Source organism: Heptranchias perlo, chromosome 20 (genome assembly GCF_035084215.1).
Source record: "Heptranchias perlo isolate sHepPer1 chromosome 20, sHepPer1.hap1, whole genome shotgun sequence".
Classification (NCBI taxonomy): Eukaryota; Metazoa; Chordata; class Chondrichthyes; order Hexanchiformes; family Hexanchidae; genus Heptranchias; species Heptranchias perlo.
In genome coordinates, this window is record NC_090344.1 from 48,696,378 (window position 1) to 48,713,976 (window position 17,599).

The window sequence follows — 17,599 nt, forward strand, 5'->3', positions numbered from 1 at the left end:
GACATCTTCAAGCGTGGAGGGAGATTCTTCAAAAACGTTATAGGTGTAAATGCATTAGTTCAATGAATTGTATCTAAAAACAGAGCTATTTTATTTGATATGCTGTTCTCTGGTTTTCTTTCTGGAAAACAGCATAAGCAGTGAGACCCTAAGAATCTGTAAGGGGTAGCTGTATGCAGCCGTGTTACACTCAAACTGCTAAAAGGCAGACCAGGCTTCAGCACGTTTCTGTCATAGCAACAGTGCTAAATATAGAAAATGCAGCTCGACTCTTTCAGCTGCTCTTGAATGGCTGAACTCAACATTCATCAAATTAACTTTAACAAGAGCTACTGATGTGAATAAACATAGCCGTGTCATTACGGTGAAGGAGATTTTATTTTTTTTATTTAAATGTCAATTTGAAGAGTGAAGCCTCCTGTTAACTGAGAATTGAAATGGTCCAAACGGAGAGTTGTATTTCAAGCTGGTCCCTCAGTACAGGATTGATGCTCCTTGGCCTCTCGTTCCAGCTTGTAGCACTTCCCCTCCCTCACTATTTAGCATCCTAACCCTGAACATGATGCATCTGCTTCAGAGACAAGCTTTTAGCAATCAGAAATCTGCCTTTGCATTTTAATGATTGAAACGGAAATGGCACTAAGATATGTAGCAGAGCAGTGCCCGGGTCCCCTGGATCCATGTCCACAGCTGCCACAACCTCACTTTAGAGATTTATCTCCATGGTGATCCGCGATCGCCATTTTCCCGATGTGGAACTCTGACCATGATCCTGGCCACCAGAATCATTCTACTTCCCAAAGCTTTTGGTGTCAGTTAAGAAACAAAAAAAAACACATGCACACAAAGTGAACTCAAGAACAAACATGTCAATGGGGTGTTAATATTTTATTAGATTTACGGTGGGGCTGTAACCTGCCCTCAGGATCCCTGCATTTACCATTTGTTGGTAGATGCAGCTTTTTACACGAGGATGAACAAGCTTCAATATCTGCAAACTATTAAGGGGGACTGAGGCATTGAGAGAGTAATAATACCCTCCCCCCCTCTACAATCCTGAACCATCTATTGCCTCGATAAACCAAACTACATCTGTGCAATTTGTTTTGTCAGTTTTCACCCCTCCTCTCCTGGAAGATGCTGACTCCTTTTGGCTTTGGCTCCAGATGGAAACAGCCTTCCACTACCTCACCCAAGTGGCTATGCTTAATGTACGAGCCCTGACAGCGTCACCACAACACTCCACCGCAAGGGGAAATCACACCCATCCACGCACATACTTTCAAGAAGTCACTGCACAGGGATTAGGACCCCAAGGGTTGTTGAGGCCAAATATAGAAATCCCATCGAGATTGGGTCAGTAGACCAGGGATAGAATCTGACTTTTTTGGGCTGTCTGGCTCAGTGCCACACCAGACTGTATATTGGGCCAACAGGGAGCTTCTTTTCAACTTTCTAAAGTCCCAGGTTTTAGGGGCCAGTCATCTGTCAATTTAACTTGCAGGACAGAGAACTGAGAGCAAGCCACAATTGTATCATGTTTTAGGACAAATTGAAAAGGGGCACTTTCCTGAAGAAATTCCCTGTAAAAACTGTAACAGCCATTTATAGCTCATTAATTCAGCCTGTATGTGTATTGCTTTTTTTATATATAGACTGCATTGAATCTGTCAGATGATAGTAAGAAAGATAACTCCTATCAAAGAAAGTGCAGGCCCTTCGCCCCAGCACTCAATCTTCAAGTTTTGCTTCACGATTGATCAGCAAGATTAAGGTGATGGACAGTATTTATACATGGTTAATAAATAACAATTTGTGGCTCTTTAGATTCAAGTGGCACTTGTGTTCTTCAGTTTCGTAGAATCCAGAATATACAGGACATTGCACAGTTTTACGCAACAGAGTTCCCTCCTTTTGATACATCAATAGTGGTGATGGAAGAGGTACATGTATTACTTTGAGGATCTATGGGATTTACTACTCCATTAGCTGCCAAGCCAACTTGAGAGAGAGGTGTGTGTGGTAAACCAGTGGTGAACTGACAAATCATCACCAAACCCAATAAAATGGCTTCAGCATAACGCTCGTTTAAAATGAAACATTTCCTTTGCAATGCCGGTTTTATTAGTAACAAATAAAAGTGGATCATTGTTAACAAAAACTTGAGTTAGAGAATAAATACTGCACACTGTTCAACAGGCAGCACTCATTTACACCAGCGTGCAAGCCCAGAATTAATATCTGTGCACTCCCCATGCAACATCATGCACAATACGCTTCAGATACACTTTACAAACAGCGAGTCACTGCTCAATTTAAGATTTTTTTTTGAGGCAACACATTAAATCCACAGCAGGAAAGTTTTTTTTGGGAAAGTCACAGGCTTAATTTGGTAGCATTCACTCCCTTTACCTTAAGCCCTGGTTACATTGTAACAAAAAAAAAGTGAATACCTGATTATCAGTATTAGAATTGGACAAAATTGTAATCTAAAGCAATATGGGATCTCCTCGATTTTACTCCCGCTTCAATCACAGAGGGAGGAATAAAATGGGACTCTAATTTTTAAAACCACGTGGGTTTTGTTATTAAATAAGTGACACTTGTTAAACAAGGGCATCTTTGCAAAGGCCAAACCACTCAAGCTACCTGTGCCATCTCCCACTAAATTTGGTCAGACTGCTAATGTCCTGGTCTACTGGACTTGTGCAGTATGGTCATGGATCACTGCACTGTGCTAAATTTTGGGACCGAGGGTAGTCTTGTAAGTTTATCCTCCTGCAAACATCCCCAAATCTCAAAATGCAGTGGTATTTTATATGCTTCATTTAAATTTTAAGTGGAATACAATATATTTTACTTTGCACAAATTCAACAATGCTCCATGTAAAAAAATAAAGATTTGTCTGGAAAGACAGGCTCGTACGTCAGGACTTTTTCTTTCTCCCATTATGAACGATGCCTGCTCACTTGCACACCTGAGTTACCCTGCCTGGGGGCAATTTCATTTTAATCTGCCCTCTTGTGCTCTTATTGTTTGTCTGTGCACAGATGCGTTTATTGGCATAACGCAATTTGAGTCACCCTGCTAACAAAGGCAGGACGTGCGGTGGGCGGCACACGGGAGGGACGCAACATTAAAACGAGCTATATTAAAGTGCAAGGCGCTCAATGCAAGTCAGAGAATAGCTGCTTCCAACTCATCTAGGGTGGTCAAATTAGTGTTTGAAAAAAATTCCTGCAGTCAGGAGGAGCCTATTAATGGCATGTCAATTGGGGTAGGGGAGGGAATAAACATTATGTCAGGTGAAATGGTTTGCAGTTTGTAATAGTTTTTTTTATCCTGTTGTAAATATAATTTGAAGTTCAAACGTGAAAACAAACGGACAGTCAGTGACAGTGCAGCAGGACCTTGGTGACTGCCCAATCGATTTGAAGATACATCAAACTGCATTTAGCACAGAATACACATTTAGCACATTTTACATGAGTCCAGAAAGTTCCCATTTTCTATCAAACTAGCTTTTTAAACTTAGCTGCAGTTTTTAAAAGTGATGTATACTTTTCTCATTGCACCAAATTCAAGGAAGAGGAAATTTCTTAATTCCACAAGCCCCCCCTCTCTCCCGCAATCCCCCCCCTCTCCCCGCGGCTGTGTTGCACCAGGCCTCTGCTCATGCTTTCAGTCATACTAGAGTAAGTTACCACACTATGAACAGCAAATCCAGAAATACTTATGTCAATGCAGCAATCTCTTTACATTAAGCTGAAGTGAGTGCAAGAACTAAGCGACTAACAGAAAGAAAGATGCCATATTACTTCTCTATGCATCCAAGCTTTATGGAAGCCTAATTTCCCATTCAGCACAGTAGGCACTTCAAACATTACAAGCAAACGTAACATGGGGGAAGATTAGAATTCAAAAGGCAGTTTAGTTAAAACAAAGTTTAGTTGCAGTTTTCTTGAAATAAGTTGCACACAATCTTTCATATTTACTAGTGTTTTTTTAAAAAGGGTAAGTGATAAATGCCCATTTCAAAGGTCAAGTAAAATGCTTTCTTCTTTCAGATTTAAAATTGTATAACGAATAAGAGCCAAAAAATTTGGGGCAACCGTCAAAATTATCAACGCTCAACTGAGTGAACTGCAAACATTGTCAGACAAGAATCTATCTGAGCTGACTGACCCGAAAGTCAAATGCAACATGATGCTCCAACATATTTAATAGTTAAAAAAACATGCTTAGAACCTGTGAGGTTAAGGAAGTCGGTTTTACATTTGAAAAGATCTTCATCTCCTGAAACAATGATCAAACAACTGAGTGGTTGCACTGTCTGAACTCTTAGTTACAATAACACGCAACAATAATTAACCTCATGGATTTTGGTAAAGTCTCAGCCATTTTTTAAAAATTGTTTTCTATCTTTGGGCATCCAAATCTTTTTTCCCTTACCCACCTTTCCTTAAGACGCTGACACCTTGCTCAGGTTATGGGTCCCATGGATCTTGACAGCCCTCCTGTACCGTGCATAATTTCCCATTTATCACACATGAACCCAGACAGTGAATGTCAGCAGGATATTACAGTGCGAAGGACGTTACAGCCAATCCCAACCCTGACCTCACCCGATGCCCTTACACATTCACTTCCAGAAGTTACTGGACAGAAAACATGAGTGGGAAACCTAGCCGATTTTCCCTTCCCAACCCTTGGGCACTGAGATCGTCCCAAGCATTGCCCTGACTGAAATCACCTAGATGAGCAAACACCAGAGATTGAATCCGGTAGATTGTGTGTCCTTGGACAGTTAAACCATTTGAACAAAATAAACATTTAAGCATTGAACAGCTAGTGGAAAAAATATCAGAGCTACACTAACCACCTGGAAGCCAGGGCACTCTGGAATCACACTGTTCAGAGGATGAAAACCTGTTTTGGTCATCTGAACAGCTTGCAGAGGCCTGAATTGGAGTACAAGTACAGCAAAGCACTGGTGGCACTTCGACAGTGATGCACTTGTTCTGGGAGTAGCAGCGGGTAGCAGAAAGGTACCAAAATACAGAAGTAAAAAAAACCTGGCTTGCTGATTGTCAATTAAAATTAGCAACTCATTTTGAAAAAAGCCATTGGATGTTTTTTCCCCTCTAAAATATCAACATGTCAAATTTTCAGAAAAGCAGACAATACCATTCCATTAAAAAACAAATGGGCAAGATTTTCAATCATTGCTGTCTGGTCTCATCTCACCATGTTAAAAAAAAACTTCTCAGCCTTTTTCCTTGACCTTTAAGCACACGGACTAATGACACAGCATCACTTAATGATCAGAAGTGGGTAACAAACTCAAATTTCTTTAAAAATCTATTATATATAAAAAGACTCATTACATATTTAACTATATTATGTAAATATTCATCATTTGTTTCGTCACCAAGCAACTATTGACTTCTCACAAATCTTGTGATTGATTTAACTGCATCAGTTTGAGCCTAATGTACATGGCAAAACAATACAAGCAGGTGCGACTGTACATTTTCTTTTTTTTTTCCCCCAAGTGAAATACAACAGAAATCAGAGGTAGCTAGGCACACAGCTTTACAAAACCAAGTCAGCTGGTTAGGCCCAAGAAAACTGGGGATGTCATGGTACGCCAACGTGAGGATAGGAGACTTGGAGATTTGAAATGGTACTACTTGTAACGGCTGAAATGGTTCCTGGCTATGCATGCAAACAGTTAACAGTCTGTTACCTATCTTGTTACATGGCAAACGTGCCCCCTTACTCAAAATTAAAAACAACTATTACTATGCAGAGTTGCTGTTCTCCAACACGGAGGACCTTTGCCCTTGTGTATCCCTGGAGATTAAGCTCAATTCTTTTAACAATTTACTGTATGCTAACGTACTTGTTTTTATTGCCATATAGAAGCAGGTAAATGACGACTTAAATGAGCTGTTCCTACATCTTGAGGAATAGCACACAGGGTGCTTGTACCAACTGTTTATGCGGGAATGGTCCCGGAGACGGGGTACAGGTCAGTTTACTTAATCAGTTGGTCGAGGATGGACTGCACTGCCCATGTGAATGGGAAAATACTCCCAAGTGTTGAGGCAGCCACTAGATCTTGGTATCCATTTTATTTTTCTATTGTAAAACATGATAATGCAGTGAAGAAAAACTGGAGCACCATGTTGAGGAAGAGCATCCTCAACGATCAAATGGTTAAAATTGAGACTATCAGATACCAGAGTCTTAACAGCAGCAGGCAGTGAGCAAACATGCTCTAAGCTGCCACCATGTACAGATTCAATATGTATCAAACTGCTGCAGGGTAAGAGATTTCAGTTACTAGTGCACAACAAGCCCTTACAAAAGTCAACCAACTCACCAACCAGTTAATGAGATTGGGTTTCAAACTGTTAGCTTCAGGCCTTTCAGGAACCATGCCAGAGCTCTCAACTACCATTCGTCCAGTAACAGCTGATTCACTCAGGCAGTGCAGCATCTTGGTCCATGCACAAAGTTCTCAGCCAATTTCTCAGTGAGAAAGGCCAAGCCAACCTAATGTGACCCCCTAAAAGGAGATGCAAATTCCAAAGATAGACTGGGGTTGGTCTATCACACCTTCAAACAACTGTTTACTGGAACAGCCCAGGTAGGAACCTGGGAACTGGCTGGTTGGCTCTCAGCTAGTTAATTATGACATATTTTAAAGAGGGGAAAAAACTTATAGGGATGGGGAGAAAACATAAAAGTATAATAAAAACCAGAACAAAACGAATTTTTAATTTGAAACACCAAGAAAAATAGCAATTTCATTTAGTTACCAAAATATCTAGAATTGATCAACTATAGTTTATATTTTTTCATCATTTACACATATTGGTATCTTTCCACGTGTCAAAATTCAGCATAAAATTACAAGCTTGGAATTTCACAGTCAATTTTGACAGATGTGGGAAAAAGCGTACTTCATAATCAGTGAAATCACTGGACATCATGAACATTTAAACATTGTTCCACTCAGCGGCACCGATACACTGTGCTCGTGATTACTTCTGAAACGACCCATCACGCCCTCAGCCCGGCGGGCAGACTTTACCTAGTGCTACAGACTAGGTTTATGTGCCGTCACTTGGCAATTATGACAAAAGGCGCAGGCATATGGGGTACTGTCAAGATGTAAACACAGTACTTCTTTCAATTCCAAATCTCAGCTCCCTACAATAGGGCATCGAAAGGGTAATTAAATGTTTATCAGAGACTTGGCTTATTTATTCATTCATTCATTCAAAGGCACCAGACCAGCCATCTGAAACAGAAACATCTCACCCTCGAAAGAAATGGATTTCTGTGCAGTCTCAAAGAAGAGATAATCACTGCATCGCCCAGAGGTCATAGCATGACATCCCCACCAGGTTCTGGCCCGCTTGTTAAAGTCTGTCCACAGCCTCAGTTAACGTGCCTGCCCATCTTATCTGCACTTCTGCAGAGATACAGCCCTAATTGCAGAGCACAGAGCCACCAGATAAGCCATACCACTAGAACTAAAAGAGATTCTTCACCCTCCAGGCACCTGCAGCACAGCCTGATGGGCACAGGGTATTGACTGAAGTGACAGACTGGATAGAAAAGTCTTACAGTGAAGGATTAAAATTAAAAATGACCCACTAGTCCTAATCAGAACTACTTTTACAGCACTGGTGTGCAAAGTCCAAATCTTAATAGGCAATGTACAGGTTGGCATGCACGCTCGAAATGATTGGTTTCTTTCAAAAGATTAGTTTTAACATGTTCAATATTTTGCATAAATATGAGTAGCAATTTTTTTTATTTTGACAAACAAATGGGAAAACTATCTTCATTAATAAAATGTTAGTTACAGTTTTAACAGGTTAATTCATAATAAAAGCACACACCAGGCCGTGGAGTTCTGCAACAACTCCCACCATCTAGCAGGGAGAAACTGAGGGTGTCTAAAGGTGGAAGCCTCTCTGTTCTGCTTCTAAAATCAGTTTATGCTCAAAGCATGTTATCCCATGGCAAATGAGAAACACACCAATGACCACAGAAGCCTACGAGTTTTTTTTCCTTTTCTATACATTAGTTCTTAGTAAGAGGGCTACAGTATTTCTGAAATACACAGTAATTTAAACTGCAGCTTTCTTTTCACCGCTGCCTTGAGTACATATATCTACAGGATTTACGATATTTCTCTCCCTCCCTCCCCCCACTCATGGATTCTGAAAAGGCTCATCTAATGAGAGATATACACAACTTCATTCTGCTTTCACAGTTTAAGACAAAAACCTAATCGTTGACTTCATACGACATCCGTACTGTGGAAGTTCAGTTATTTTTTTTTTTAAAAACTGTGCATGACATGTCTAAGTTGGTCCATTTTGGAAGAGTGGAGCAAAATTAAAATTGGTCAAGTCTCCCCCAGTACGACAATCCTCAACTTCCACAGTCAATCATCAAACTGTTTCATTTTGGAATCACTTCCTTTAATAAAAAAAGCTTTGTATACTCCAAACTGAACTACTTGAAATAAATGCTTTGAGATTGCTAGCTCATGGACTGGCAAGCAGACGAGCCCGTCTGAAAGTAGATGCGCCGAAAATAGTTCTGCTCCCAAGCACCATAGATGGCACCTCATGATGTGGGGGGGGGGGGGGGGGAGATCAGAACAGCACCTTCAAACTAAGATTGAACCACAAAGCCACCTGCGTCGCGAGAATGACATCTCCTACTGCTGCAGCAAACGAGAAGGACCTCATGATCACCTCATCAGAAAATGGGAGGGTGGGGGGGGGAAATGTCCAACATACAGTCAAGACTATAATATGAAGATTAAGAACTGGGATTGTGACTGCATGTCCTTGGCAGCACTGGGCAAGCTCTGGTCCCACCCTGCTGTGTCACAAAGCTCCAAGCTTTCATTCTCCCCAGTTACTGCACTTCATACTTTTTTTTAAATAGAACAATGGACGAAACTTCCCCTACAGTTAAAATTGCATCAAACAAAACAAGCGAGGGGTTGTTTTTCCCCCATACTTGGCTATTTCTGTTCTTTCAGCAGCTTTCACATGAATTAACAATGTGGCAATGCCCACAAAACATGGAATGTCACTAATCTGGCTTGACCGCCTTGCAATTCATTAGCCATGATGGAGGGAAAAAAGCCAAAAGGCTCAATAATTAATCAGCAAGCTTTAATTAAAAAAAGCCTTAAAAATTAGCCTAGATTAATTTGTATAAAATAGATCCTATATGTGTTTATAAAAGCAGAAGGAAGTTTTAAAAAAATCCAACATTAACTAAAGCCTTTTTAAAATTCATTATCCACTGTGAAGAATTAAAACAAAATATTTTTTCACTATCCACCAAAACCAAAGTGACACAAAGCTTGCAAGAAGCAGCAGTCCTGCTGGACATGCAAGCATTCCGAGCTCATTTAAAAATAATTGGGATTGATAAATGAGGCTATTGCACTGTGCCTGTAGAAAATACTTTCTTCACTGTGGAGAATGTCAGGACCATTCACTTTGTATACTTCCATTTCTAGGTGAAGTTTAAAAAAGATATGCCGACATGGAACGGACTTAGCACTGCACCATAGTGGACAAGGGGACGGCCTGCTGAATACAGAACATCTTTAGCAAGTGACCTAGGAACAAAGATCGCAAGCTGAAGATTCTCGGTATTTCCAAGTCATCTAAAGAAAATTGCCTCTTCACACCAAAAAGCACGTTGAGTATATTTCACCTGACCATCAGCTACTGTGCTCTGAGTCAGACAATGATTACTGCACAGAACCAGCTCCAAGCAGGTATGGAGATTGTTGTACTCAACACGGATGCCATTTTCCATGCAATAAAGATGTCATTTCTGTCACATTGTACAGAGCAAGAAGGTGCAAACTATCCCCTGCCAATCACAACCTAAAACCTGGGTATGATCAGTGCATCCTACTTTCTCTTCTCGCCTCATGAATAAATTCTACAGCACTTGAAACCAAAATATGCAAAGTGAAAAGGACCCAAAACTGATGCAGGTAGTCACATACCCACCAGAGATAAAGAGATATAATACATATATATTGCCTAGCAGCTTCTCCCAGGTGTCCTTGACGGCTAGCTGGCAAGAGCTTTACTTGTTTTTCTCTCAGTCCAAATTTTGTTTACATCAGAATACATTCAAACTCTAAGCTGTTCGGTTGTGAATGTGATGTCTGAATGTCCTGGCTTTGATTCCTACGCTTTGACTCACCAACTCGCCACCCCCCCCACCCCCCAATTTTAAATGCAACTGGACGACACATCACAACTTTAAGAGGGAGCCTACTCAGGAGAATCAAACAGTTTAAAATAAGGAGATTGCAGAACAAGAACTAGTTAGTGGCCCAAAGAGGTTGCACATATGGTGCAATTTTCCTCTAACATGGGACAAACCGTTTACAATAGATCAGACTCACCGGCAACTTGGGTGAATAGGCAGGAAAATGCTCCAGTTATCTGCACTAACAGAACATTCCAGAGCCTTGAGAGGGGAAAATACTGCAAAATATAACTACTGTTTCTAATAAATAAATAGACAGCTTAAACAAAAAAGCCTAAATTCCTGCACAACTTAAAATGGAAAATTGTCTGACCCCCTTTTTAGCGCCAGGTTTTGTTAGATTAATCATTTACGTTCTCGTCTATTCTGTCCAATATCTAATAACTTTGTGTACATAAATAATGTTTCTTGGGAAATTGTGGTTTAGTGAAATTTTTATACAATTATTCTGTTTAAAAGCAAATGCACATTCTCAAGTCTGGAAAAGTCAGTTTGTATGTCATGGATAGCTGATTTTAAAAAAAAACATTCTGTTGAGTATGTCTTACAAGGCTCGACATGCCATTTGTTTTCCACAATAGCACCTGGGCTAGTTACAAGCAGTCTCTACTACGAGGGTAACAAGTTCACACTAGCAGCAGAATCCCTGCTGATGGTTTACACTGCAACAGTAATGCAGAATGCACTTAACACTGCCAAAAATACTGGAAAAATGGATTACAGCTAACCAAAATACAAATCAAAATGCACTATATTACTCTCTAATGGAGGAGTTTATCAGTCACCAATCTACACGCTAACCCTGGCAGTAGATATTATGTGGAACTAGCACTGTACTATAGACTATGCTATTGAACAAGTCAAGCCTTCATATTTTTTCTATTTAAAAACATATGCATTTTCTACATCAGGAACAAGACAGTTTTTTTATCAAAGATATATTTGAAATATTCAGAATGAAAACAAATTTTAAAAATGACACTCTTGATTGTCCAGTATTTAAAATAATAAAAAAAACTTCCGTAAGAACTTTATATATGAAAAGAACTTTTTGAAGTGTTGCTGGCTTCAGTGACGTGATGGTGTTTCTCCAGATAATTTTCTCTCCAGGTTGAGGTCATATTTTGTTGGTTCTTTCTTTTCATTAAGAACTTTTCTTTTTCTGTTACCACAACGAATCTTTTTTTTTCTGAATTGGTGATGGTTCAGTGATACGACGCTTTTCCACAAATAACAGTGTGTATTTTGCAACGAATCGTTTAGCCAACATCTTCTTCGAGAAGAACTTGCCTCATTTTCTTTCCTTTTTACATATGTGCATACATATCTGTTGCAAGTTGCTTCCACCTCCTCTCAGAAGATGCATTTTCACTGCTGACTTCACTGGTGTAACTGCATTTCCCAAAAAATACTATTCAAAACTTTTTCACTTTAAGGTTTTTTTTTCGATCTTCTTTGCAATCGACCCAATTTGTTCTTTGTAAGATTTTTTAAAACGTCTTTCTTTGCAATCGACACAACACCAATTTAAAACATATTTTAAAAAACTTCTTTCTTCTCAATCGACACAATTTGCTCTCATTCTCAAATTTAAATTTTTCTTTTTCTTCCCTTACTTAAAAAGCCTCAATCGTCGTCCACATCTTCTCCATCGGACTCGTCAGCTCCCCCTCGCCTCTCGAAGAGCATTTTGTCCCGGTGTTTGTCCTGGATCTCCTTCATCTCCTCGGCGTACTTGCTGAAGGCGCTGCCGAACTTGGACCAGGCTTTATAGGGGATGGTGATGGAGTTCCTGTAAGAGGGCTTCACCTCACTCACCCGCATGAACACGCCGTACTTGTTGGAGCCCACGTCGAAGAAGAAGCGCTTGCTGTCCACGGTGATGGACGTGCCCTCGGGCAACTCAGACTGGCCGCACGGCTCGTCGTCCACGCCGTAGTCGTCGATCAGCTTCGCCAGCGCGTCCCTGAACTCGATGAGCCCTTGGGCCGGCAGGGCGATGGTCTGGCCTTGCGTCCCCCCCAAGCCGGGGCCTCGATTTAAGGTCTGGCGGATGCGCAGGAAGCGACCTCGCTGGTTCTCCTTCAGGTCCATGTAGTACTTGCGGTTCTCCCGCACCAGGAACTCGCTCTTGAGCGCACGGCGGGGCTCGTCGGAGCTCAGGCCGGCGTCCGAGTCCGAGGGGCCCAGCTGCGCGTAGTGCTCGATGAAATCCCCGAGGTAGTCGCGGAACTCGGCCGCCACCGCCATGGAGAGGGTCAGCCGGCTCTTGTTGCCGCCCGCGCCCACCTCGGCGATCTTGATGAAGCGGCCCTTGGCGTTCTGCTTCACGTCCAGGTAGAAGCGCTTGTTCTGGATGTCCACCCGCTTGGAGGCCAGCTCCTGGGTCTCCTGCTGCTGCTGGAGGAGGCCGCCGCCTCCTCCTCCGCCGCCACCCCCGCCGCCGCTGCCGCCTCCACCTCGCTCGCTCCCGCTGTCTCCCTCCGCCATCTTGAGCCACCAGCCTTCCCTCTCTCTCCCTCCGTGCGGCGGACCGATCCTCGCGAGATCTCGGCGGCCAGCGGGAGCTGCTGAGGGAGGGGGAGGGGGGCGGGGGCGAGCCTGGTGGTTGGGGGGGGGGGGGGCGGGGGAACGCGCACGCAACGTAGGGATCAGCCAGCCCGTGCACGTACACACAAACCACTCCCGCGGGGACGAGCACGCAGGAGCCTCATGCTCGCCCGCAGCAGCGTGTCTATTGACACCACCGTGTCGGCTGATGGGCGGCACTCACAGCAAACAAACTCGATTTTTTTAAAAAAACACACCGCACTGCGGCTAACAGTCCGCAGAGGCTCTTCACAAAGAGTCTCCACCGACTGCAGCAAACAAAACCCACGACTGAAACTACAGCAACCTCTCCCGACAAAAGCAGGATTATTTCTCAGGCGAAATGCAGCGTTGGTTACATCAGACAAATTGTGCGCTTAAAAATCAATTATAGCAGCGTGGTCTCTCGGCGGTATTGACGGGGGAAAGACCCAAACCTCTCCATTCTGGCCGGGAATAAGGGGGTCACTGTCTGCAGCCAACCCGAAGCCACTTCGGCCAATTGTAACATTCCTGGCTGAGATCAGCTCACTCAGCACAAACGAGGAAGCAAACCTGTGGTCTGTGTGGATCAATTACTTACTGACTAAACACCCTTGAGCCATTAGGGAAATAAATAAAGAACTTGCATTTATATTGCATCTTTCATGATGGGAACGGTCCCCGGCAATCGGGAAGGGTGCAGGCTGCAGATCGGGGCTGGAGGGAGGTGGGGGGGGGAAGACGGTTGCCGATCACGGTAGGAGCAAGAGAGAGGCCGCCATTGGCAGAAGGGAGGCCGAAAGGAGATAGTTATATATCTTAATGCGAAAGGGATCAAGGGATATTGGGAAAAAGCGGGAACAGAGTACTGAGTTAGACGATCAGCCATGATCATTTTGAATGGTGGAGCAGGCCACAAGGGCCGAAGGGCCTACCCTTGCTCCTATTTTCTATGTCTCTATGAGGGGCCAGGGGTGAGAGCTCCTCCTGGCCCACAAGGAGTGCTATAAAAGGCACTTACCTTCTGGAGCTGACAGCTCCCGTCTCCTTTTCACTGCCAGATTTCCCGAGCCCGTTAAAATGGCATCCTCCTGACCTCCTCCCACCCTTCGGGGGGAGGGGGGGGTGGGGTTAATATCTCTTGGGCCCGATATTAGGAGGGAGGCAGGTTGCCAGCGGGGGGTCAACTGGGCGCATGGGTAACCTGCCCAGTAAAATCGGTAGGTTCTGCACGCGATTGTAAGTAAATTGAAGCCACTTACCTTGGCATCTGGGTTTCGCGCTGGAAAGCTGTGCAGCGGGCAGACTGCGTACCCGCATCATAGGTTGTCAGCTGGAGGAGCCCTATTTAAAGGGGCAGTCCTCCACTGACTGATGCTGCAGAAAGGAGCCAAAATTACAGCATGGAGCAGCCCAGGGGGAAGGCTGCTGGACTGGGTGAGGAGGAGGGGTAGGACAGAGATCTTCTCCCCGGCAGACGGGAGGAAGTGGCCTGCCTCTGCCACCACGAAGGCCTGGCTCGAGGTGGCAGAGGAGGTCATCAGCACCACCAACATATCACACACCTGCATACAGTACAGGAGGCGCTTCAGTGACCAAATTGGGTCAGCCGAAGTGAGTACACTTACTCATTCCCCTACACTCCGTCTGCCACATCACCGCCCCCACTCCACATCTCCTTCTGCACAGCCAACACTACTCTGTCACATCATCCCTCACACCCACTCAAAGCTCATCCTCCTCTTACCTGCACTTACTCACCTCGCCAGTACTCATCCCACCACTTCCACTCAACCCAATCCTCATACAATTGTTAAAGTAAAATTTAAGCTGTTGGGTTAAAGGCAAAGATGACCTTTGGCAACTAGTGTGTGCGTGGCTGCGGTCGCTGCCCCAAGACCACACTGAGCTGCGCCTTGCACGAACCATAATTAAAAGCTTAAGCATAACATATGATGATTAACAAGTTAGTGTATTGCTAAACAAAATGGACTCTGTGAAAAGACATTAAAAAGTGCTGACTTAGACATTTCACAACGAACTGATAAAAACTACAGAACAGACAAAGACGAGACTGTCTTAAGTTGATAACAGTTGTTTTAATGTGATTGGAGATAAATTGTTGCTGTCGGGGCCGAATTGGCTAATGTGTAACTAACCAAGGCTAATAATGTAATAACTGCCAGATGTCTGTACTTGTAATGTATAAAAGAAGCTCAATGACCATTTTAAAATTGAGAAGGTGACTACGAGCACTGTGGAGTGCCAAGCACTTCTCCCAAAGCTTTGTTCAATAAACTGCATGTTGAATCTTTAAGTCTGACTCCGAGTGGTGATTTCCCACAACAAATTGGCGTAGTCGGCAGGATCTCACTGCTGGTGAGTTGATCAGTTGGCCTCGATCGGCGAACTGGAGTAGAGATTATTGAACTGTGGGAGTCAGACTGAGCCAACAATGCAGTTAAAAAAGGGGGAAAATTAGGGGAATTTATGGGACTATTGGGTAGAAACAGGAATTGATTGCTTGTGCTGATCGACTAAGGACAAGGAAGTGCCTGTCTCAAACGCGCAGCCTTAGACCGGTTGTTCAGAGGGGAGATCCCCCACGCGAGGGTCAGGACCATGAAGTGGGCGTAGAGGCACAAGGGCACTTAGGATCGTGAAGCACAAGTAGTCAGGACCATCCGGCATCAAACTCTGTAGTGGCGAACAAACGCAGAGATAATTAGAGCATAAGAATTCACAATGTGTACTGTCTGAAGTTTTAAGCGGTGCGGTAAGGAGCTGATCACCCTGACCTAGAGCCGGACTCCGGTGGAGGAAACACGTTACCAAAACGGTAATCGTGGCCGTGAGTATCCGTAGAGTATAAGTTGATCCGGTGGAGAACACGTTATCGAGTCGGTAATTGTGGCCGGGAGTATCCAGTGAGTGGCCGGGAGTAAGTTAAGTTGATCCGGTGAGTGGCCGGGAGTTTAAATAAGATCCGGTGAGTGGCCGGGAGTTTAAGTTAGATCCGGTGAGTGGCCGGGAGTTTAAGTTGATCCGGTGAGTGGCCGGGAGTTTAAGTTGATCCGGTGAGTGGCCGGGAGTATAAGTTGATCCGGTGAGTGGCCGGGAGTATAAGTAGATCCGGTGGAGAACACATTATCAAGTTGGTAATCATGGCCAGGAGTGTAAGCCTGCAAGATAACAGGTGGGGAAACTAAGTGGGGACCTGTGGGTTCCCTTATTGATAAATATATGACAGGCAGACACTCGTTGATTAAGCAGATGCAAAAGGATGGCTGGGATGTTTCTCAGACCTTAGAACAACAGAGAAAGTGGGTAGATGGGGAAAAGAGAGACAAAACAAAAAAGGCAGGGGTATTATTCGTCCACCAATTAGCTGGACTAATGGGACAAGTAGCCGCTTCCACTAAAAGGTGGAACGAAGACAAGGACAAAATTAAGAAATTAGAATCTAGGGTAAGGGAATTAGAAAAAAGGAATCAATTAAAATGTTTAAAAGACAGAGACCCGGAAAAGAAAGGTTCTTTTGTTTTTAAGTGTACTGTCTCTTTAAAAAGCCTGTCCTTATTGTGAGTGTTTTCTGTCGGTGTTGTGGGCCACGCCCCCTTCTTACTGCGTCTTACGTGTTTTCTTCTTTTGTGTCATGTATCTGTTTTGTCTTGTGTTTAATTCTGATATTGCTGAATTAAAATTGGAGTTATTGAGGTTAAGTGACCTATTAAATTCTGGTTCTTATAAAACGTGAGCATGTCGAATTCCAGACATGGGATCTTCGAAAAAAAAATTGGCATTTTGAATTTTTATCTTGTGATTGGCTGTGGTTAAAAAAAGAGGTTAAAAAAAAATTAACGGGACAGATAAAGAAAAAGCTATCTGGTATCACCGTGATGGGAAAAGTCGGAAAGCTGGAACAGCTCGGAGAGTTGGTTATGTGAAAAAAAAAGTGAATTGGACAGCAAGTTGTGGAGCTTGCGGAGCGGTGTGAGGGTTGTGGGGAGCAGTCTGGAGGTGCTGGACTGGCTGTGGGCTGAAGTGTACGATGGGAGATGTTGTTTCCCGGTATGAATTAAAAAAAAAAGAATTTATGTGAAAATTACGTTGACGTATGCTGAGAACGCTGCGTGAATCTGATATCTGGCTCTGTCGTTTTGTCACTGAAAAAAAAGTTAACCCCTTCCAAGGACACCGACATTTGTTTTCAATTCACCGAGACAAAATGAGGTTTAATTGTAAAAGAAAAGATAAAGTGCAGATTTAAAGAATTACAAGTTACAGTTGCAGGATGATCTCTGGTTATCATATTGGATTTTAATTGTCGTCTGAAAGATAAGATTAGGGAAAAGGCTGTTTGCAAAGCTAAAGCAGAGTCTGAAAAGAGAGTAAAGGAGCTGCGAGCAAACAAGTTGGTTAATAAGAAACACTGGAGAAAACACTATGATTAAAATAAATCTCAAAAATAGTGTGCAAAATATATAGTGTAAAGCAATCCACAAATGAAAAAAAAATCAGTCAAACCTGTGTGAAGAGAAATTTTGAAGGTGGAATGTGGAAACTTAATCTCAGAGGGAGAAGTATCAAATTACTGCTACCACGGGAGCCAGTTAATGTTAACCCCTTCCATCCCAAGAAGCCAGACTGTCATGTCAAGAGCAGTTCAAACAGATAGAAATGACC

General features: G+C 43.1%; 1 protein-coding gene across 1 annotated transcript; it reads right to left on the bottom strand.

Annotated features, from left to right (window-relative positions):
- Positions 1 to 869: 869 nt before the first annotated feature.
- Positions 870 to 12,880, bottom strand: LOC137335825 (transcriptional activator protein Pur-alpha-like). The gene has a single exon (XM_068001275.1). The coding sequence runs from the start codon at positions 12,830 to 12,832 to the stop codon at positions 11,969 to 11,971; it is 864 nt and encodes a 287-aa protein (XP_067857376.1). The 5' UTR covers positions 12,833 to 12,880; the 3' UTR covers positions 870 to 11,968.
- Positions 12,881 to 17,599: the final 4,719 nt, after the last annotated feature.

Bases quoted from the DNA above. Each gene is read 5' to 3' on its own strand.
- LOC137335825 (XM_068001275.1), bottom strand. From the start codon at position 12,832: ATGGCGGAGGGAGACAGCGGGAGCGAGCGAGGTGGAGGCGGCAGCGGC.